Here is a 23,923-nt window from a genome sequence, read left to right on the forward strand (position 1 = left end):
AAAAAAAGAAAGAAAGAAAGAAAGAAAGCAAGCAAGCAAGCAAGCAAGCAAGAAAGAAAGAAAGAAAGAAAGAAAGAAAGAAAGAAAGAAAGAAAGAAGGAAAGAAAGAAAAAGAAAGAAGAAAAGAAAAAGAAAGAAAGAAAGAAAAGAAAAAAGAACGAAAGAAAGAAAGAAAAAGAAAGAAAGAAAAAGAAAAAAAAAAAAAGAATTTCGTTATTGTGGTACTAATCAACAATAAGCGAGGACAGATAACGAGGTGATTCGGATACGCTTTTTCAATCTGTCACTAATTACAAATTAACAATAATCATTTGACATGTATAATGGATTATATACCTAGCATCATTTCTATTTAAATTCAGTGCATCTCGAACTAACGAACAATTGGAGTTGTATTAATCATGTATTTCTAAACAAGTCAATGCGAAGTCCATCGAGGAAAGAAATTTGTGACCTATTCTGCTCAGTCTGTTATTAAGTTTAGCACCTCGAAACCCGATTGAATTTTTATTGATCTTTCGTTAACAAAAGAGCTGTTCCAACAATTTGAGATAGGAAATTCTGGTTACCCTTACGCAGGATTTTTTTAAAAGTGAACAGATTATCGCAAAAATCGCGTTTGTGTGTTGACTGTTTATAGCTTTCAGATCAAATTTGAGAAGTTTGTAAATGTGTAGCTCATAAACTGTCAGGATTGATTTCTTCGCAAATAAGTCAACGCAGTGATCTTTTTTTCTGAAGTGAATAAGCTTAATTATCTGCTTTTGTAACAGATAGGTTTTAAAGACGAGTAGCTCCAGCAGCTGTAAACCAAAGCACCATACTGCAAAATAGGAGCAGAATTAGTAATATACACTAAAAATTTTCTGTTGTATATAGTGTCTGAGCTTTGAAACGTTTCCGCATTGCTTACTGAGTCTTTTTTCACAGTCAATACGTGACTGAAATGAGTTTTTTATCTAATGTTTGCACACTAGTTTCTGTGGTATATTATCGGAGTTCAGGTAAAATTTCGTGTATGCGGATATTTATTTTAGATTTATCTAAACTGTTTTTTCTAGGTATAGTAAATTTGTGCCTTTCGAACCAATTATTGATTGCTTCATGATCTGATTCAATTTCTTTGGTGGTAAATCCTATCTTTTAAATAATTGTATAATCGGCAAAAAAACAATGTTAATACTTTTACAAACGTTTGGCATGTCATTGATATAAATGAGAAATCGTAACGCTCCTAAAATTGATCATTGAGGAACTCCTTTGTTAATATCTCTCCAAATTGATGATGCTCTATTTACTTCAACTCTTTGATATCTGTTTTCCAAAAATGATTTTAACCAACTCAAACAAGTAACTCTTAGTCCGTATCTTTCAAGTTTATAAAGTAAGTTTTTGCGGTTAATTGTGTCAAAATCTTTCTTTATGTCGAGAAAAAAAACGTTTGAGCTCTCTCTCATTCTCATTTTCTCAGTAAGTTCAAATAATGCATCAACTCTACAACGTTTGGACCTATGGCCAAATGGTTTACAGCAGAACACTTATCGTGATTCGCAGTAATAGTAGATTCGATTAACAACAACACGCTCATAAATTTTACTCCAGGCATTTAGAGCCATTTGAATTTGGCCGATAGTTTGTAAGCTCCTTTAAGTAGGAGTAAAACTTTTGCTTTTGCCAATTCTTTTGGTAAAATTCCCCTCTGAATTGACAAATTTATCAAAAAGACTAAGTATTGTATTATAACTTCCACCGAAGTTTAAATTAGATCATTTTTTATTAGATCATCCTCCGACAAAAATTTGTTGTTTAGCTGCGCCACAATTTCTAGCCCTTCGAATCTAGTTGTTTGTTAAAAAAAACAGATCTCTTCAAATTGAAACTTTGGAGTAAAATGCATTCTTATGTGTTGAGTTATGTTATATCGAATAGTAGAGCTCAGAACGGTATTTTATATGAATTTGAAGTTTTGCCCTTCAACTCATGAAGAAGTTTGAAAATCTGTCCTCAACATGAATTAAATTTATTTAGAATGACTTTTTTTATTTTCTGCTCATTTTATTCCGGCATTTTTATTTCCTGTTAAGCAGATGTCTTCGATTTCTAAACTGTTCAAGTAGTTTCCTTTTCTCTTTTCCATTTGGAGTGATTCTCGTTTCGCTTGCTTCGTAAATTCTTTTAACCTTTATTGAACCAAACGAGCATTTTGTATTTTTTATTTGCATTTCTTATTGGCGCATAAAAATCGGTTACTTCACGCAAAAGTTGAGAGATTTCGCTGAAAGCTGTGCAAGGACAATTACTTTAATTTATGAGGTATTCATTGGCTTGTATATGCTGTAGCAATGGTTTTTTATATTCAAGTACAAGGCCAGAGCTCTTTGTGAAACTAATATGAAATTTTTCTCCAGTTTTCTTGTTCAAATTTTGTTGACAGCATTATTTTAACTGGGTAATGATCAGCAATACCTTGTAGTTCAAGCACTTCTACTTTTTCCCGAAACAAATTCTGATTAAAAAACTGGTCCAGGCATGTTTTTAACGTAAGGTCACACGTGTTGCTACGAGTGGTTGTATATTAAAGCTATTTGCCTCAATTCAGTTTAAATAGTTTGAGGTATTTGGTTTTTTGATCCACACAAACGATCATTGGTTGATCAGCTGAGTTATTGTTTTCTAAAAATCGATCGAATTTTGAATGAAGTCAATTTTGTTTGTTCTGTTGGATTGTAACTAACGGCTAATTTACGTTTTCCGTATTTTCCTGTCGGAATGATTATCAAGACAAGTCTCAATTTTTGACAGATCCCTTCGTCAAAATGGGGCCATATGAACATATATTTTAACTTCAGTGTATAACTCATGGTTTTATGGCTTCAAAACTTTGTTTTTGTACACTTTTTGGTGAAACTTGGATTTTTTTCTAGTTTTGAGATTTAGTCTCACCGACTATTTATCTGATTTTCTTCCCAAGGAGCTGAAAGTTAATTTCTGCAGTATTTTGTAGTTCAAAATTGTTGTTGTTATAACTTTGAAAAATATCTGATTTAAAAAAGTTTGTTTTCCAGCTTTGTGACTCTTTTTACTAATAGCCGCAAAGCATTAGCTGAGGCTATTATGGGCCTTCTCCTGGTTCTTAATTTCTTTGTCAAGATTTTTATTACGACCATATGACGTCACAACAACTTCAAATCTGCTTTTTGTTCATTCGTTTATGAACTTTCAATTGAATGGTGTACGTGTCGTCATTGTTCACTCTTAGTAGAATGAGTTTCTGGTCATTCGCGTGATAAGATTGGGTCACCCGTGACTTACCTCACTCTCAAAATTGACTTCCTAACTCTGAAAATGAATTTTCTTAATTTTAATTCAAAGTGATAAGGTGAAGTGAGTGTGCGTCACCCTAATTAAATTTTTTTAAAGAGGAGCTAATAGAAGCAGCAATAAATTATACATAATCTTTATCAAAATATGACATCTCTGGCTTTGATGAGAATTTTTTTAGGTCTGTCGTTTTTTAAATCTTTTTGAGACTGCAGATCTATGAAGCTATGGCGGCAATTTTCTGGCAATCTGCCAGCTATATTTTTATTTCTATTAGCCTAAATTTTTGTCTCAGCGAAGAGAGGTTATAGCTTCTTTCCTTTGAATTATTTTTCAGTCCTATGCGAGGTGTTCTGTTTTAACTATTGATTTTTGCCTTTGATAATACGAGTGGTAATATTTTTTTGGATATATGCTCATTTTGAGGTTCTTTTCTGTTGTCTTTTGCATTATTACATTATTGACAGGCCACTTCTCACATGGCGTTGATGGAAGTGGAAAATGAATAAATCTAATGTTTTAAGTAATTAAATTCTTGATATTGACGAGTCTCAATGGTTTCCTGTGCTGGTATATAGTAAACTTTCATGGTTTCAGTTGATAACTTATGGTTTTTAGGATTTTAAAACTAATTGTTTTCAATAACTTTAAACGTAATTTTACAAGGCCCTGTCTTTTCTTTGCCTTTTGTTTTTCTTACCTCAATCGTTTTTAGTGAGGTACCCTTCAATTTCTTTATTCTAAATTTGCTATTCTAGTGTTTTGTTAAATGTTTTTTTTTAAATAAAAAATAGACATTGAGTTTTGGTCGTAATTAATGTTGCTCCTGAATGTAACATCTCATCGGTCCTCAAATGCGCCAATATTTAGTTGGTTTACTGGTTTCAGTTTTAAGCAATTTTTTATACAACAATTATTTTCGATCAGAATGTGACCTTTTGTAAATTTGTCTCTTCCTCACTTCGAAGTCATTTAAGTCAAAAATCGGGTGAGCCGGGTAGAAATATTACGTGCAAATGCACCTTACCGAGCCTCCTTGTTCTTAAATTGCTGAAAAGTCACTCGGGTTACAACATAGCGTGGGTGAAAATACTATTTGCTGATTAGCAATTATTCATAGCACTCCTCGTGATAAATAGTGGCATCTGAAACATACATAAATATTTATTAACGTATCTTGTGAAGGCAAGTATTTAGTCAAATGAACTTCTTTACTCACTCGGGAAACAATGACAAAATATTGATTCTGATTTTAAGCTAAAAGTGATATTTATTAAGTAATGTGCATAGATTTTTATGTTTAAAATTTTGTGTGAAATATCATATTTTACGTTGGAACTATTTAACTTTGTCCTATTTTTGTACGCTCTATGTCATTTTAGCATAATTAACTTTGTGACTGAAAATCATAGTAGGAAAGGAGCCGTTAGTTTAGAAGATATATTAAGTTGTGAGAGAAAATAGTTTTCCTAATGATTCAAATAGTGATAGATTGTAACTCAATCGTTTTTATCGTAGCCCTATTGGTTGTAGGTTCAACTAAATTATGTCTCTTTGGCCTCAGCTCAATTAGAGACGAGAGACTCCATCGTATGTTCAGAGCGGGAAAGGTCAACATACTCTTCCCAGAACTCTCTCAGCAAGAGAAGGACTCGGCAGATTGGTTCCATTTGATGGTGTTGCACCAGAATCACGCCAAACACGGACCAACTAGTCACATCCCGGAATCATTTTTGCACCCCAACCTGGACTTGGTAAGTTCTAAGTGCTGAAATTTCGGATTAAGGGTTTAAGTTCGGATCAGGACAAAATACCCAGAGCCAATCTACCCATTGTTAAAAAATACCCAAAATATACTCATTATTATAGCTGCGAAGCTGTAAGCTGAGCGTAGCTATATTGCGGTGCTCTTGGTTTTTTACGACTCGAAGAGGAGTATTGGTTTTCTTAAGGTTTTTTTTTTTACCGGAAGTACTATTCGTTCAGACGATGTTTTGACCTAAAAGCGAAAGCGAGTAAAATTGCAGTGTGAACTTATTTTTTCTGAGCGAGAGAAGTTTTTTGATCATGCGCTGCGTTTAGTGAATGACTTTTTGACATTGAAAAGTAGTTTTTGACTGAATGGCACATATAGATAACCGTTTTTAGCCGTTTTTTCGTCTAAGTGGCCTAGTTTTTTTGCTTGTAATCTGGTTTTTTGTAGAAATAATTTTTAATCGATGCTATGTTGAAATGTAAACTCCGGAAATTGATAGCACAGTATTTTGCATAGCCTGAAATTGCGTTTCAAATGCGAAATTGGCACATATTTCTTGATTTTTTTATTTAATTTTTGGCTTTTTTTTCTATTAATTACTTCATTTTTGGATCTTTTAGCTGTTTTTTGTCAAAAATCAGTTAATATGGAAACTTCCCTTTGATAATTCCTATCCTCAATGCCTCTTTCTGCCTCGATGTAATTTTGTTTCCTAAAATTGTACATTTGCTAATCCGATTTTTGTAGTTTTTTGCCAATTTTTTCAGTTTTTGTTTGTATTTTGCTTTTAATCACTAGAAATAGTATTTTGGGGAACATGAGGGACTTTAATTTTGTTTCAATAAAAATTCAATCATTTTTTGGTGTTAAGTTTTTGAAAAAACAGATAAATTTTTTTCACAAATGCAGTCTTAAATATTTTTTGACCACTTTTTTGCAAAATGTTTCATTGTTTCGTATGTCTGAATTCTTCTTTTTCTTGTTTTATTCTGTTCAGCAAGTTTGATTTTTGTCTCGAATGACTCGTTGTCTTTTCTATGTCTCGAATGCTGATCAATGAAATGTGCTCGTTTTTCTTGATTTTTTTAAATTTGATTTTTAACTTTCAAAAATCAAGAATTGATCTTTTTGTTACGGTGTTCCTAACATTGTGTCCATATTCTTCACATTCTCGTTTGTATCATTCTAGTTTTGTCATGGCAGCTACTTTTGTATTCGTTATATTGATTTTTTCAGTTGTTAAAAAATTGAATGAATTCAGCTTTTTCTTAGATCTTGGTTTCTTCGGTTTGCAATTGATTTAATTCAAAATAAGGCAGTACTGGGAGTTTGCTAGAAAGTATTTTGCAACATTTCTACTTATTACTACTCATTGCAATTTTTCTTCCGGGCTTGGTATTGTTTTTAGACGATTTTTTGCCTTTGAATATTATTCTGTTGCTTTTGTTTTTCTATGATTAAATTAATTTTTGAAATAGTATGAAATCATGTTGTCTAGCATATATACAACAAGGAAGAATCATGTATTATTTTTGTCTTAATTGCCGTGATTAGAAATCTAATTGTAGTAGTTCTCTGATTCTTAAGTTTGAGCACTCTTTTTTGAATAATTTTGACTTTCCTGTCTTTTTTGAAAAGTTTTTTTCTGCCGTTTGCTTTCGCGATCTTTTTGAGATTAGAATCATTAATTATCTGAGGGCAATTGATGGCTCTGTCAGCTTTGTCAGGCTATCAGTTTTTTGACCATCCTAAAAGTTTCAGACTTTTTTAACGTTACCAAACGTTTTCAATAATAAAATTTTGCTGCATTTTCTTTCTCTTGGTGACAGTGGTTTAAGTTTTACCAACTTTTAGATCAGACCCGTGGAGGTAATGAGTTAATGGTTTAATACAAAAGGTAATGGCTTCAGCTTTTTGTGAAGTTTTGGTGCTTCAAGTCGCTTCCGGAATTCTTCCGGCTATGTTTTTTTTTACAGGAAGTAGATTTGTTCACGCGGCATTTTGACCTAAAAGCGAAAGTGAGAAAAGCTGTCTTGGTGAACAGATTATCGCTAAGCGAGAGAAGTTTTTTGATCATGCGCTGCGTTTAGTGAATGACTTTTTGACTTTGAAAAGTAGTTTTTGACTGAATTGCACATATAGATGACCGTTTTTAGCCGTTTTTTCGTCTAAGTTGCCCAATTTTTTTGCTTTTAATTTGGTTTCTTGCAGAAATAAATTTTATTCGATACTATATTGAAATATCAACCTCGGAAATTTTTACCACAGTGTTTTGCAGAGCCTGAAAATGCGTTTCAAGTTGAAAATTGGCACATAATTCATAATTTTTTAGCTAATTTTTGTCTTTTTTAATATTAATTTCTTCATTTTTGGATCTTTTGATCGTCTTTTTGTTAAAAATCAGTTAATATGGCAACTTCTCTTTGCAACTTCCTATACTCAACGCCTCTTTCTACCTCGAAATTTTGTTTCATAAAATTGTACATATGCTAATCCGATTTTGGTAGTTTTTTTCCGATTTTCGTCAGTTTTTAGTTTGTATTTTGGTTGTAATTGCTAGAAATAGTTTTTTCTGCAACAAGAGGGACTTCAGTTTCGTTTCAATAAAAATTCAATCATTTTTTGGCGTTAAGCTGTGAAAAAACAGTTAAAACTTTTTCATAAATGTAGTCTTAACTTAAAATTTCTTTGACCATTTTTTTTGCAAAATGCTTCAATGTTTCGTATTTATGAATTCTGCTTTTTCCTATTTTTTGTCCTCTTCAGGAGAATAGATCTGTGTATTGGATGACTAGTTATCTTTTCTATGTCTTGAATGCTGAACAATAAAATGTTTTCGTTTTTCTTGAATTTTTGAAATTGATTTTCAACTTTCAAATATCAAGAATGTCTTTGTTACGGTGTTCCTGACATTGTGCCCATATTTACATTCTAGTAAGTATCATTCTAGCTTTGTCCTGGCACCTACATTTATTTTCGGTATATAGATTTTTTCAGTTGTAAAAAATGAAAGATTTCAGCTTTTTCTTATATTTTTGACTTTTCTTTGGTTTGCAATTGATTTCATTCAACATAAGGCAGTACTGAGAGTTTGATAGCAAGTTTTTTCCAAAATTTCCACTTATGACTAATTACTACAGCTGTCTTCCGGCCTTGGTTTTAATTAAAACGATTTTTGTCTTTGAATATTCTGCTGCTTATGTCTTTTCTATGATCAATTTTATTTTTGATTTAGTATGAAATCATGTTGTCTAGCTTATATACAGGAAGAAAACGTGTGTGTTGTTTTTTGTCTTAATCGCAGTGATTAGAGGTGTAATTGTAGGTGTTTTCTGAATCTTAAATTTGATCTTTCTTTTTTGAAAAAATTTAACTTAGTTTCTAAGATTATTATCTGCCGTTTGCTTTCGCGATCTTTTTCAGATTAGAATCATGAATTATTTGAGGGCTATTGATGACCTTGTCAGGTTTTTCAGGCTTTTTGACCAACTTAATCATTTTGGTTTTTTTAACGTTACCAAACGTTTTCAGTAATATAAAATTTTGCTGCATTTTGTTTCTCTTGTTGACAGTGGTTTAAGTTTCACCAATTTTTAGTGCAGACCTGGGGAGGTAGTGAGTTAATGGTTTAATACAAAAGGTAAGGGTTTCCGTTGCAATTACGGTTTTGTTATTGAATTTCTGACGCTTCGAGTCGCTTCCGGAATTCTTCCGGCTATGTTTTTTTGTTTCGTCGTCTGACGCTCTTTTTTCGTTTTACATTTGTTCACACAGCAAAGCTGAAAAAGTCAAATTTTCTGAATGAATTCTTCCTCTCACTAACGGCATTTGCGCGCGTGACGTCATTTCTCACTCGCATTAGCGATAATTTTTTAGGTTATTTGCGTGATTAGATTTTGATCATACGTGACTTACCTCACTCAATAAAATGACTTTTGCACTTTAAAACTTAAGTTAAATTTGAGTTTGTTTAAGGTCAAAGGAACTCATATATGCAGTAAAGGTACCTAATAAGAGGCTTCTGTGGAATGAATTTTAACAAGCTTTATTAATTTATTTATCGCTGAATGTTTTTTTAGCCTAGTTTTTTGAGCGGCGTCGATTTATTTTTCAATTTAGATCTGTATCTGTTTCTATCTCTATTATTTGGCACGCAGGTCTCTTCTTTCGCAGCTATTCCGGCAATCTGCCGGCTATGTTTTTATCGTTATGTTGAAACTACAAGAAGGGTTTTTTAGCTTTATTTTCAGCTAGTTCATTGTTGGCCATGCTTCAGCGGCCCGTTGCGATTGATATGAAGTGTATTTTGGCTTAAATATATTGGCACATTGAGTATTGTGTAATTGTGTATATAGTCATGTAACCCTACAATTTATACGGCGACAGCATTACTGTTGACTGTTTATAGATGTATTCCTAATTCGCCTCGTATACTACTCGCTTTGATGTGATTGCAAATTAGTTTTTGTGTTGTCATCTAGACAGTAATTAATGTTGGCACTGATAAAGTTGATTTGTGAACAACCTAACTGGGCAAATTTCTGGGCTAATTTGGTCATCTGTAAAATTCAAATTTTCTGACATGGCATATCTAAAAGAAAAGATTTCATTCGGTATGGTTGATGAAATCTGTATGTTTTTCGGCTTTGTGGAATTGGTTTCATGTAATTAAATCGACTAGAAAATGTTTCTTGAAAAAAATAATTTTTGTGAAAAGATTGCTTTTGAAATTTTGTTGATTCAGACCTTTTCAACCATTACCTCCCCCTTTGGTACCTACTGGAGAGTTGCCTCCGCTTCTAAACTATACTTAATGTTATTATAATATATTTAATAGGGTTGAACACTCAATTTTTATACACCGAACAACAAACAAGAAGATTGAGAAAATATTAAGTGATCTGGATAATAAATTTTCTTCTGATGAATACTTTGTGAGTAACATTTTAGTTTAATTGTCGGCATTTTCTAATCGATTTTTCTTTCGAAGATGGTATTCCCTGCGCATTAGCAAGAGTACAAAATTTTCCACTTCACAAATCTGGATCAAAATTGGATGAAAGTAACTACAGGCCAGAAAATACACAGTACAGTTGATGCACTTTTTGAGTTCACTAAAAAAGTAGGATACCAAACCAATAATAGTACTCTGTATACTTTTTCTTAGATCTTAAAACGTTTTTGGCACAATTGATCATAGTTTGATGTTTCGAAAGTTAGAGTGCTCTGGAATTAGAGGAAATGCTTTAATAAAATAGTTTTTATCTTCAAAACAACGTGTTTATTTAAATGGTATATTCTCAAATTGGGAGCAGTAAAGTGTGATGTTCCTCAGGTATCAATTCTTGGTCCCCTTCTTTTTACTATCTATATAATTGGTTTACCTTTAGCCTGTAAAAAGTTTGATGTTATTCTCTTTGCTGGCGATACCAATTAGACAGCTGCAGGAGTGCAAACAACTGATGTCGAACAAGATCTGTTAAAATTTGATGAGTGGCTAAGCTCAAATCGATTGGTCGTTAATGTGAATTAATTATGAATTCACGTTGTTGTTGTTTATGGAATTTTAGTGTATGGTTCCTGCAGCTATTGTCTTTACTTCTGCATGTATATATATATATATATATATATATATATATATATATATATATATATCTTTTTTGCAAAAGAAAGTTTTAAAATGCTTTCATTTTCGAAAAAGAGTTGACGCTTGTGAAGATATTTTTCATAAAAACTAGTTTATTAATTTACGATATGTATATCTACGAGTTATTAAAATTCGTCTGAAAGTTACTAAGCAATATTCATAGTGAGAGTTTTTGCAATGAACTCTTCGATCCTTACATTGCGGAAAAAGAAACAAGGCAAAAAGCAGCTAATTTACTAAAAACAGCATTGTGCAAAAGAAAAATTGAACGTTATTCAATCAAATTTCGCTGTATTAAACTATGTATAAATTGAAGTCACTTGAAGTAATGCCTAGGTTTTAAAGAAGATTTGACTGCGAAGAAGTTTCAAGTGTTTGTCCGAATTTAAAAAATTCTCACCTGGTGTCTAACCACGAATTAGCAAGGTTTATTTTTGAAGTCTAGTTTGTTTCTTTGTAAAGCTGGAGTACATATTCACTGTCGTATTACCGCATAAGAATACAAAACGCTGATATAGCAATGATATAGAAAATAAGGTGAAAAGAAAATGTGAATATCCTCGTCGACTGTCCCCTCCATCACAATGTTTATATTTCTCATAATTCCATATGTTTATTTGGACAAATTAATTCTTTCTTTATATTACGTAACAGTTTCGGAAAAAAACACTAAATTTTAGATAAGAACAAACCCCACGGAACTAAGCGCTCACTTTACTAGTAAAGAGCTGCGCATTTAGCGAGTTCGTTTTTGCCTCGCAGGCTATGGCCATGCCTTAGCGGCCCGTGTGACCTGATATGAAACTATCACAACGGAACAAATTATCACAACCAAAATTCAAAATTAAAATATGGTTTATTTTCTTTATAAAATTAGGTGGGGTTTATTTTCTAGACCCATTACAAAGTACTCAGGGTATGCATGTACGCATGGTGTTCATATAAGTCCTGATTGGTCTACAAATTGCTCACTTAAATTCTATTCAGGAATTGCCTCCCCTTTTGCATTAGGGGAGGCGATAGTTGAAAAGATACGTTCATTCTTCTACAGGTTCTAAGACATAGCATGGATGATTTTGAAAAACCGGGCACATGCTGCAACCAAATTGAAAGTTTTTTGTTAATGAATGTAGATAGTCTGGGGTCACGAGCACGAGGCAATGGAGAGACCAGTTCACAATCCCACTCAGGATTTCTACGTACTGCAGCCAGGGAGTAGTGTGGCAACGTCACTGTCCCCAGGGGAGGCAGCTCCTAAGAACTCGTGGCTTGTACACATCAGAGGAGATAAGTTCAAGGTGACTGGATTGACAACAAACTGTTTTCGCAATTTTGTATACATGAGACAAACATTTTATGCATTTTTTCTGTCCTTTTGAACATTAAATGAGTTACAGAAATGAAAAAAAAATGCAGTTGCGGGTGGCTAGTCATGAAGACCAATAAATCAAAAAGAAAAATTAGGACAGTAGACCTAAAATCAAATTTCATCCTCATTGGATAGAATTAAGTGATCTGCGAGCTGACGCTTAGATAAGCTTGTTTGGCAATACCTCGCTAGACATGGCCATACGTCAGCCGATCTAAACTGAACATATTGTCACAATGGAACATCTTATACGCAATAGCATTAGTGTATTTCTAAATCAACCTTATTGGCCAATTCAACTTGACCAATTATCATTTTCGATACTTTCGATTTTGATCTGTTGTCCTAGCACTACTAAAATCAGAGCAAACCTTATTTGATCAGGTTGCAGGGGAAAGAATTCATCATTGAAATTTTTGCAACTTGGCGTTTTCTTATGTAAGCTTAACCTCAAGGCAGCTGTTGAAAATAAATAATTGCTCTTTAAAAAAATACTTGTTATTTTAGAAACGAATAATAATGGTTAAATTTTGTTTTATAAAAAATAATGTTGAATGTTGAATTGCAATTTCACTTCGAATAAATTGTTTTTTTTATGCGAGTTTCCAATCTTCTAGCGCTTGTTAACTTTGTTAACTGTTGAAAGGCTGGTAGTAGATCTTTTTTCAATTTCCAGAAGTAAATCAACAAATTTTTAAGATCTCGGGTTGATCTCGGGATCATTTTTTTCTACCGCAGAAATTTCGTATGCGCATGTCTAAAGATAGTTTACATAACTCAGAAGGAATTCAAGTTTACAATTGAAGTAAATTCTTGTTTTTTGGAAATGTAAATTCAAATTTTATCAAAATTTGGTTACAAAAGTATAAAAAGTTGGTTAAGTAAATTTACACCAAGTAGGAATTGTTTTACTGTTAATTGTTTTTCTATTTATTTACATGATCAGTTCATTTTTAGGCCGACAAAGTTCCCCTGGAGACTGTACGACCTTTTGTGTTCCGAGACTTGAATCTGTTTGAGGAGTCCAAAATAGATAGACGAAAGCCGAAGTGTCGAGAGAAAGTGAAGGCATTCTGCTCTCAAGTGGTTGAAGATATGATAGACGAAGCTAAATTGCAACATACTGGGAATCCAGTAAGTTGAGGTATCTTAAGAATGCTGCGAGATTTTCTTTTATAGAAAATATTGATGTTCATGCGAAAGCTGCTGTATATTGAAATCGCTTACTGATGATATTAGTAGTGAGGTGGGGGGGGGGGGGGGGGGGGGGGAGTCTGTCGCACACTTTTAGAGAAGGGTTTTTCGCAGAAATGTGTCTGAACGTGTGGGACAGACCCCCCTCCCGCTTCTAACTACTTTCTAATAGCCGCACAGCGATAGCTGGGCTGTTATTGGCTTTCTCTTGGTTTTTTTTACAATTCAAAGAATTTGAATTGTATTGGGGCGCTGTTTTTTTTAAGATCTGTTCGCACATTTTCATGATTTTTGAAGTCAAATTGGAGCAGTGACGCCGAAACAGGAAGTAGAGCGAAAAAGCGAGTGGTTTTGCGGCTGAAATTGTTTTGCTCTAATTTTAAAGTAGAGTGAGAAAACGGTGTTTGAACAAAAATTCGCTTTCCCGCTAGTGATCTTTGTGCACATGCGGCAATTTTACTTTTATTAATAGCCGCGTCCTTATTTATAGGCGGCTATTATAGCGCTCCTTAATTTTTTTTACAATTCAAAGAATTTGAATTGTATTGGTGCGCTGTTTTATTTAAGATGTGTTCACACACTTTTCAATGAGTTGATCTTTCAAAATGGGATAAACAAGTAAAGCCCAGCGGGCATTGAGTTTCATTAGAGTCCCAAAGTGGGCTTTAGTAGTACTTCAAGTGCTTAGAGTGGTGCAGCTGCTGGGATGACCTTAATTAAAGGTTAAAAGGTCATTCTTTGGATTTTTTGGTCTCAAAATGTTGCAATTTTTCATGTTTTTTGTGATTTTTTTTTGAGTTTTTTGATTGATTAGTCCTAAGTTGAAGTTTTTAAAAGTTGATGAAGGCCTTTTGCGAGACAAAATTACTTGTTTTGACCATTTTATGAGCTATATGGTTCGGTACTACAAACACAAACACTCAAAATAATACTTTTTTTTCAGTTTTTTTCAGGTTTTTTTTTAAATTTGTCATTTTTTGAGTTTTTTTTAGCCCAAAGTGTCAAGGAACCTCCTCTAGAGTTTGATAAAGGGTCTGATGATACATTACTGCATAGTTTCTAGTGGTAATGGAATGGTTTTCAACTTTTTGCTATCATGAATTTCAGCATTTTTTGACAAAACTCTCAATTTTTTACATAATTTTTAACATTTATTGTTATTATTCTAGGGGATGGATAATAAGTTACTGAAAAAGTTTTAGTCGCTATGGTATAGGTTTCAATTTTTGAATATCACTAATTTTAGCGATTTTTTTGACAAAATTCGCATTTTTTTCAGGTTTTTGAAAATTTTTGTTATTTTTTTCCGTTTTTATAGCTTCAGGGACCGGGCAATCTCCTTTGAGGTTTGTTAATAGGGCACTGCATAGTTTCGAGTAACAATGGAATGGTTGTTAACTTTTAAATTTTCGAATTTTAGCATTTTTTGATAAAATCTGCAACTTTTTTAAGTCTTACAAAAGTTTTTGGCAGTTTTTGATATTCGTCCATTCTCAAGTGCCAGAAAACCTATTCCATGTTCTGATAAAAAGTTACTGCATGGTTTTTAGTTTCAATAGATTTGTTTTCAACAATTTAACCTTTCGACTTTTAGAAGTTTTTTTGATAAAATTTGCAAACATATAGTTTTTGAAAACATTTGTTTTTTATTTTTTTTCTTGCATCAGTAGCCAGGTAACCTCATCTTTTTGCCAGGTTTGATATTTTGTTATTAAATAGTTGGTAGGGGGTAATTGAATGGCTTTCAACTTTTTAATAGAACGAGTTTCTCTTTCTTGAAGTTTGATATTTTTTCTAAAAATTATCGCGTATCGATCTGAGCCAATGCTTTTTTGAAGCTTGGAATTGGGTTACTGGATAGCCTCTAGAGACGAAATGATTCTGAAGATATTTATAGCAAGATTTTCAGCAACATTTCCTTATAATTTGCAATTGATTTCTTTTTTTCGAGTTAATCGAACTTCAAGGGCCAATGAATATTTTACAGGTCTTGCAGATATAATACTGGACCCATTTCAGAAACAAAAATGGTTTTGAGCATGTTTTTGTAATGTATTTTTAAAGAGAAAAAAATTTGCCTTAAGTTTAAAAGCTTTTTAAAAGAGATTTAGCAATGAGTATATTTTTTAGTTTTGATTCTTTTGGTTTCTCAATTTTTTTAGATGATTTTGTTTGTGTTCTGGCTGGCATTGTTCATTTGATTTGCTGGTCAGTAGAGTACATCTGAGTTTTGCATTCAACTCTTTGAATTGTATTTCAAGACTTGTCCTGCTATGTTTTTTACTTCGTCTAACAGATTTTTGTTTCGTCTTACCGTGACTTCTTGGAATTGACTTTTTCAATGATTTACCTCACTCAAAAAAATGACTTCTGAGCTCACTTATGAAAATTTAAGTTTTATAAAAGTTTACTGATTAAAGGTCAATAGTGTGCCTCTAAGTAGTTCCAAACATATGCCCTAATTCTTGTATATTAGAGTCTTGAGTTTTTGATTTCGAATATTAATTTTTGGGATCTTTTCCGTTTGTGCCCCCTCCCCCAAATATTGCACGTGCATTTGGGGGGTGCAAATAATATGCGCTCACTAAGCTGAGGGGGCACAAACGGAAAAGAACCTAATTTTGAAAAGCCCTATTAGGGCTTTCTCCTTATAGAGCTTATGTCTCTCATAAAAATGACAGTCCGAAGCTAACCCAAGAAGTCTAGTGGTCTATTAAAGCACTGGTGGTCGATCTGTCTATTTTATTTCTAGAGGTGTTTCAATTCATGTAACGCCACAAGCGTGTATCGCGACTATTTTCCGGCAATCTGCCGGCTATGTTTTTTTTACTGTTTGTTTGATTTTTTGTTTTGGATTTTTTCTAAATAATTTTCCCTATCCATTCATATTTAATTCTAGGCCTAATTTTTTGTTTGAACCAAATTTCCGTTTCTCGCTAGTGGTTATTTGCTCACATGCGGCATTTTGACATTGATATTCTGTTTTTTTTCTAATTTTTTGGTCTGATTTTTTAGAAATGGTTTTCCCAATTCACTCATAGTCCATTCTAGGTCTTATTTTTTGTTTAGTCAATGAGAATTCTTTGACTTGTTCGTCAGGACTTGTCCTGCTATGTTTTTTATTTCGTCAAGATATTTGTTACGACCATTTGACGTCACAACCACTTCAAATCTGCTTTTTGTTCATTCGTTCAAGCAATTTCAACTGAAGTGCGTGCGTGACTTCATTTTTCGCTCTTATTGGAACGAGTTTTTTTGTGCTCATTCGCGTGATTAGATTTTTGGTTACACGTGACTAACCTCGCTCTCAAAAATGACTTCCTCACTTTGAAATTGACTTTTATTTACTTCAATTCAAAGAGATAAGGCCAAGTGAATGTGTGTCACTCTAAATGAAAGTTATTTGAGAGCAGCTAATAGAGGCAGCAATAACTTATACAGACTCAATCAAAATTTAACATCTCAGCTTTCAATGAAAAGGCAAATTTTTTGGTCTGTCTTTTTTACTGTTTTTTGAGACTGCAGGTCTACGAAGCTATTGCGGCTATTTTCTGGCAATCTGCCAGCTATGTTATTGGCATTTGAATGAAATCATTTAAAATTAAAATCATGTCGACAGATTTTGATCTAAACAATAAACTGAGTCTTATTTTGAGGAAAGTTCTCGTATACAGTAGAGACTTAAATCAAATTGTGAGCTTCGTGAATTCAGCACCAGCAAATAAGAGTTATGTCTGGAGCATCCTAAAGGTCGATTACGAAAATATACTCATGGAAAAAAGTGGTCCGGAGAAATAGACAGACCGGTAGACTGTTAAAGAGCCAAGTAAATTAAATGAATTAGATAGCTAAATTGAGATTAGCTTATTTTGTTACGCCTCGGAGGTCATGGCCATGCGACCCTTGGGACTGTAATGAATCTATCATAACGGAAAAAATTAATCGGGACCAGATTTTTTAGGCCTGCTATTGAACGGTTTCTTTTAAATCTCATGGTCTTAATTCAATGTTAACATTGTGTTTATTTTGAAAAAGTAGGAGAGTAGGAGACATAAAACTAAAACCACATCGCATTGAATAAATATATTCAGCATGTTCGCTGTCCTCTGCACACATGTATTAAGACCAGGAAAATAAGCGAGTCTGAAAAACGGTGACATGCTCAAACGCTGATATTTCTGTCGGTAGTTTTCGCATTTTAAGTGTGCGTAAAATGGTGACAATTTATTGATTCTAACCCTTTGATCTCATCGCTGACTCTAATCTATTCCTTTGATTCGGGGGGATTATTCGCCGATTTACGAAGCAAGGATTTAGCGAATTTTGTTTCGATTTATTTACGTTTTGTCTACTGTTCGATTTGTCACTGACTTGAGCAAATGTGGTTTTCAAAACGCAGTGGAGAATCCTGCATGTGCGTCTATGTGAGAAACAGATTATATTTAGAAAATGTTTTAGAAACAGCCAATAGATAAACCTCTGCTCCGTCTCCGGCTACATTACGTCACCGATTCCAACACTTCATTCGGCGGTTCAGATGTAGGTGGGCCTAATCTGAATGGCTCAGCGGGAGATGCGCCTCTAAATGTTGCCTTGTTCGGAAAGGAGTTTGTGGACAGGGTAGCAAATGCTAAAGATTTGGTCACACTACACAGACGAACAGAGCAAGAGATGAAGGAGAAAAACGCATTGATGAGAAGTATGGCTGCTCTCAGCTTTAAAGTTTGGACAAAGAAATACATTGTTTGGAGAAATTAGTATTCGAAAAAAATGCAATATTTGTGCAGTTTTTTTTAAAAAAGCGAAGCGACATCAACCCTTTTTCTTGGTCTCATCATGTTTTTCTTGGTCTCATCATGGTCTCATCAAGTTTCGCTTTCGATGAGGTAGAGTAATTTTTTTCAGATTGAGTGTTTGTTGGGAAAATTTTGATTAAAAAAATAAAGCGTTTTTGAAAATCTTTTGAAGCTCTTGATTTTTACCTTAGTTATGATTAATAGCCACGAAGCGATAGCTGAGGCTATTATTGGCCTTCTCTTGGTTTTTTTTAATTTATTTCGTCGTCAAGATTTTGTTACGACCATATGACGTCACAACCACTTCAAGTCTGCTTTTTGTTCACTCGTTCATGCAATTTCAACTGAATTGCGTGTGTGGCTTCATTTTTCGCTCTTAGTGGAGCGAGTTTTTTTGTTCATTCGCGTGAATAAATTTTTGGGCACACGTGACTTACCTCACTCTTAAAAATGACTTCCTCACTCTGAAATTGACTTTTCTGTGCTTTAATTCAAAGAGAGAAGGGCAATTGAGTGCTTGTCACTCTAATTGAGGGTTATTTAAGAGCAGCTAATAGAAACAGCAATAAGTTATACAGATTCTTAAGCAAAATTTAACATCTCAGCCCTTAATGAAAAGAATAAGTTTTTTTGGTCTGTCTTTTTTACCTTCTTTTTCATGGTCAGATCTATGAAGCTATTGCGGCTATTCTCTGGCAATTTGCCAGCTATGTTTGGTATTTAACTGCTCTCAAACAAAGTTTGTAGAAATTATATTAGTTCTGTTGGTCTTTTTTAACGCAATTTTTCGCTGGACTGATTTGTCTTCTGACCCATTTGACTTTTCGTCCTCAGAAACGGAATAACAGGCAGCGCTCAGCGGGTATTAAGTGCTCTTAGAGCCTTTCAGCTCACTAGTCTTCAAGTATGCGATTCACAGAAACTGCTTGGAGACTTACACTTATGGCGCGAAGGGCGGTTCTTAGAGATTGACTCCCCCCACTGTTGCCACCCCATCATATGTTGTGAAGAGGGGTTCTTAGAGGTGGACCCCCCCACATCATCTCCCTGCCACTTCATCCCCCCAATCTACACACCTATACATCGTTCAGGCCGTAAGGAGCCTAAAACAGCCCTCCTACTGTTGCCAACACCCGCCCCCACCCCACTGTTGCCCCCATCAGTCCCCTGTTCACCCCCTCCCCCCAGCTGCGCTCACCTCACGTCCCTTCAATTAAACTAAAGCTAGCCTCACTGTACCGTGGCTAGCTACTGACGAAGTCAATCGCTCGCCGGTCGTTCGAGAGCAATTCACCCGACGTTAGTCGGATATGGTTATTCTGTCTGTCCGTCTGGTAGTCAGTGGTGGCTCAGTTAGTTTTATAAGGTCTGCGAAGTGTTTGTTGGGATGTTGCCAGATTTTCTTGTAAAATTATGTTAACAATATTTGATTTTTCCCCTCAGATTCATGTGGTTGATTTTTTTCTCGGATTCAGTATATGAAACGTTCTGTGATTAATTTTTTTGTATTCGCAACTTCAGAAATGTTTGCAAGAAATTGACGTCAGATTTTGCTTTTCTAACTATTTTTCTGTCTATGTTTCAAGTTGATTAGTTCAGAGAAACACTGAGTCCGATTGTTTTATTAATAGCCGCCCTCGTCTTTTCAGCCGGCTATTATAGCGCTCCTTTTTTTTACAATTCAAAGAATTTGAATTGTATTGCTGCCTTTTTTTTAAGATCTGTTCACACATTTTCATGATTTTTGAAGTCAAATTGGAGTAGTGATTTTGGTCATGCCGAAACAGGAAGTGGAGCGAAGAAGCGAGTGACTTTGCGGCGTGAAATTTTTTCGTTCAAATTTAAAGTAGAGTGGGAAAACGGAGCTTGAACAAGATTTTGCTTTCTCGCTAGTGTTTTTTGTTCACATGCGGCAATTTCACTTTGATTTTTACTGTTTTTTCGATTTTTTGGATCGGATTTTTTTTTCTAAATGGCTTTCCCAATCCATTCATAGTCCGCTCTAGGTCTAGTTTTCTGTTAAGTCAATGAAAATTCTTTGAATTGTACGTCAGGACTTGTCCTGCTATGTTTTTTTTACTTCGTCTAACTTTTTTTCGCTTTACCCATTTTGCCGCTTTTTTGACATTTTGCGTGAAATCTTTTTGACTTCTCTAGGCTAGTTTCTGTCTTCTGTCATTCTGCTCAACGTCCTTTTAAACAGCAGCTGCTCAGCAAACTAATTCAAATTTAAGAGAGTCAGTATAAAAAAATCAAAGAAATAGAAACGGGATAAACCCATAAAGCCCATTTGTATATGCCTGGTACTTGAACTTTGTTCTCATAAGTTTTAGTTACTATCTATAATGCTTATTGGTATTGATACTGGACCCTGCAGCCTCTCACTAAGAGACAGGAGTATGTTCAATTACGAAATGACATCAAAATAAATCGCACTTAAAAATGTTTTTATACAAAAATCAATTTTTGTTGTTTTCTTTTCAATCCCAATAGAGTTATGGAATCAACGGTGGCTATTTTCCGACAATCTAGGTTAATTGAGTCGAAGTCGGCCAAGTTTTACTGCGTGTCGATTCTGGACTCTTCCCACTATGATTTAGTTGAAAATATGTCCACACTGGTTTCGGTTTTGTAAACAAATTGAATGTTTGGTTAATTTGATTACTGAGAAACAAGAATTGGAGGGAGGTATCGAGCGGGTCTGCCTCATAAAACTTTGCACTTTAGTCTCTACAAAAGTTTTTCTGATATTTTAGCAAGGCTATTATTTGTCTCGTTGTGGTTCTCGTTAAATTTGTCGTGATTTGTTGCGACGATTTGGGCACCCAACAAGAAGTGAATTAGCTACGGCCTTCTGCAGCAGTATTTATGTGCTCACCGTCATTTGCATAGTTCTCTGACAGCAGCTTTTAGGTCAGTCGTGTACGTGTAATGCGTCAAACATGTCTTAACTCAGACAAGAGAAAGACTTCAAGACTTACTAAATAAAAATTGAGAATGCCAATGTAGAGGTCACCCAAACTAGATTTTTAATTGCTCCCAAATGAAGTCTATGATAATATTGGGCCTTCTGGTCTTTGTTAATGCAATTTTATCTAGCGACACGCTCAAAAGTTAAAGAAAAGTTCTTCTTCTGGAATTGGTTTCAGTAATCTTTTTCTTACGTAATCTTGTCTGATCGGTCTATTTAGCGGCCATTGCACGCAATCGTTGGTTTATGTCGGTGACGTTTGTTTTCGTACGCACATGAGTAGTGTTTTCATTTTATTCGCGTGATTTGTTAAAAGTAAATTACTTGATTCACTTTTTAAGGGTTGTTTAGTTTACACTAAACCATTTCAAGGTCCCTTAAGGACAAATTTTGGATGAGGGCTGGAAAATGTAAGGTTTGGGAATGAAATGAAACACGGAATTAAGAATTTTAGCAAAAATGTAGTTTTTTTTTTTAAAAAAGTTAAATATTGATTTTATAATAGTTTTTATGCATCGCATTGGCATTTATTCTGTTTAGCAACCTCTGGCCTTCTATATAATCTACGGCAAGTAAATGTATTTCGCGTCTACTTTGACAATCATCTGCCTACTGTGTTGTATATCGTTAATGATTGGGATCTTAATTTTTTTTCTAGGTTTTCGGCCCAGAATCATTAATGCAAGTGCTTAACAATTTTTCTGTGGTCTCAGATGTAGACTCAACTTTCTTTCGCAACGGGCAATTGTTGATGCAATGGGCCAACTGTATGTATGTACTTTTAAGGTCTCTCCTCTGACGTACGAGATGCTCTGACAAGTTCAATTCAAGATAACAACTCAACTACCAACCTGCACACGACTGTTGTCAGTATAGTGAAACAGTTCTTCCACTCTGCGGATGAAACCGAACACAAGTACAAATTGTCTGTTTTGACTGAGACTGGACTGTCTCTTGCCACGCAGGAGTTTGTGGACAAGGAGGAAAAGGCCGCTTTGCACTCTATTGTGGGTCACCAGATTAAGAAGACCGTTGATTACACTGTGTTAGTTACTAAGAGTTCTTGTTGCTGCGTTATTTTAATCGCTTGTATACCATTGGAGTTTAGTTTTGGAGCTAGTTTTGGAGCTTTCGATTGGAAAGAATGGGTGTGGTGAAATATTTTGAATAGACTTTAACAAGGCGGCTCGGTAATGTGCGATGGCACATAAGGTTCCGACCCCGCCCATCCACAATTTTGGCATAATTGTCTACCAAATGAGGAACAGATAGAAAAACCCAAAAATTATTTTTTGCGAATCCCAAAAAAGCCCAAGTCTTTTTCAAAAAATTCTGTATAAACGATAAGATAGCCTCCAAAGCAAATAACTCAAGGGAGTAAAAATTGATGCATTAGATTGCTGTAATATGTCAATATTAAGAAAGCGAGTCAAGACGAACAGCAAAATCAAACAACAACAACAACAAACATTAATTACATCAAAAAATTTATGTCCCTCTTAAAAACTAAATTTAATAACAAAGTCAACATACCGTCAGATAAACCTAAAACTAAACAAAAATAACTTATAAATCACCAGAAAACATGCGACCAGTCAATAAAAAGATTTGGTAACAATTATACAAAAAAGAACAAAAACAGTAAAGTAAAAAAATTAACTTATTTTTTTGAAACGGTTAACTTCAAAGTAATAAATACCATTAGGAATCAATTAATATTACCACAAATTTACGATTACCACTGCTTCTATAGAAGGGAATTAGGACCTGTCCTTATTCATTTTTTAAAGCGGCTAAAAAGAACAACAAAGAACAAACAAAATTTCAATTGAAACTTGCCAGAAAACGCTGTCAAAACCGTCAAGCCAAATTTTGGCACTCAAAATATATTTGATTGCGCCTTCTTCAAACAGCTATAATGTAGTACGTGACCATTCATTAGTAAGACTAGGTAACAAGTAGACAAAAAAGCGAAGTGCTAAAGTATGTAATACTTTTAATTTTTTTTCGAAACAAAATTACATTCAATGTCATGAAAGGCATTAATTACAAAAAGAGCTATTTAAATAGGGTCGTTTATTCATGAAAAGGAAGCCCTCGAGACCTGTAATTATCCAGAATGTTTCTTGCATCTACAAAAAGAACGTCAAATATGACAAAAATCAAATTAATTTACTTTTTTTGTGAAAAACCGGTGTCGAAGCCAGTAAGGTCATAACAAATTCTTCTAAAAAAGATTTTGGGACACCAATCCCTTTTATTCCCTTGACACCCATAATGTCATATTTGACCTGTAATTAACTAGATTAATGACGATTAATTAACGAGATTAGGTAACAAAAAGAAACATAAAAAGAACAAAATTGCGAAGTTAAAAAGTTTTTTTTTTTAATTTTGGAAAACGATTGTTTTCAAAGTCATGAAAGCCATCAGCTATCTACTAATATCAGAATATCGGTTCCTCTATTCTTCCATGAAAAGCCAATGAAAGCTATCACTATACATGAAATTTTATACATGTTTTTTTATACATTAAAACGATGATGTATATCTTTCAGGATTTTAATATGTTCAATTGTGCCTTATTCTGATTGCTAATAAGGTGACATGAGAACTGTAAATAATGTGATAATGTGACAAAATTAGAAAACGTGAAAAACTGGCAAATATCAAAACAAACAAAAATCTGAAATCTTGTAGTATCAAAGCCAGAAAACAATAACTTCAGGCTTAAAACTGCAACCGAGAATAAATGTTAAATCAGTAGAAAGAAGAAGCAGTCTTTCTTTGCTGACACTAAGCTGGAAGTTGAACAAATTAAGAAAAAAATAGAGGAAAAGTTAATTAAGCCATTATTTATTGAAAAGTC

At 34.0% G+C, this 23,923-nt stretch overlaps 2 protein-coding genes across 2 annotated transcripts in view; both read left to right on the forward strand.

Annotated features, from left to right (window-relative positions):
* The window catches only part of LOC142336504 (protein SSUH2 homolog), a 611,495-nt gene that overhangs the window by 315,109 nt on the left and 272,463 nt on the right, over positions 1-23,923 (forward strand). The window lies entirely within an intron of this gene.
* The window catches only part of LOC142336755 (uncharacterized), a 63,195-nt gene that overhangs the window by 8,821 nt on the left and 30,451 nt on the right, over positions 1-23,923 (forward strand). The window contains exons 4-8 of the mRNA XM_075385666.1: positions 4,855-5,075; positions 11,858-12,022; positions 13,051-13,227; positions 17,746-17,986; positions 21,841-22,099. Of these exons, the coding sequence (XP_075241781.1) occupies positions 4,855-5,075; positions 11,858-12,022; positions 13,051-13,227; positions 17,746-17,986; positions 21,841-22,099 (1,063 nt within the window). The remainder of the gene's footprint in view (positions 1-4,854; positions 5,076-11,857; positions 12,023-13,050; positions 13,228-17,745; positions 17,987-21,840; positions 22,100-23,923) is intronic.

Source organism: Convolutriloba macropyga, chromosome 3 (genome assembly GCF_964194025.1).
Source record: "Convolutriloba macropyga chromosome 3, txConMacr16.3, whole genome shotgun sequence".
Lineage (NCBI taxonomy): Eukaryota > Metazoa > Xenacoelomorpha > Acoela > Convolutidae > Convolutriloba > Convolutriloba macropyga.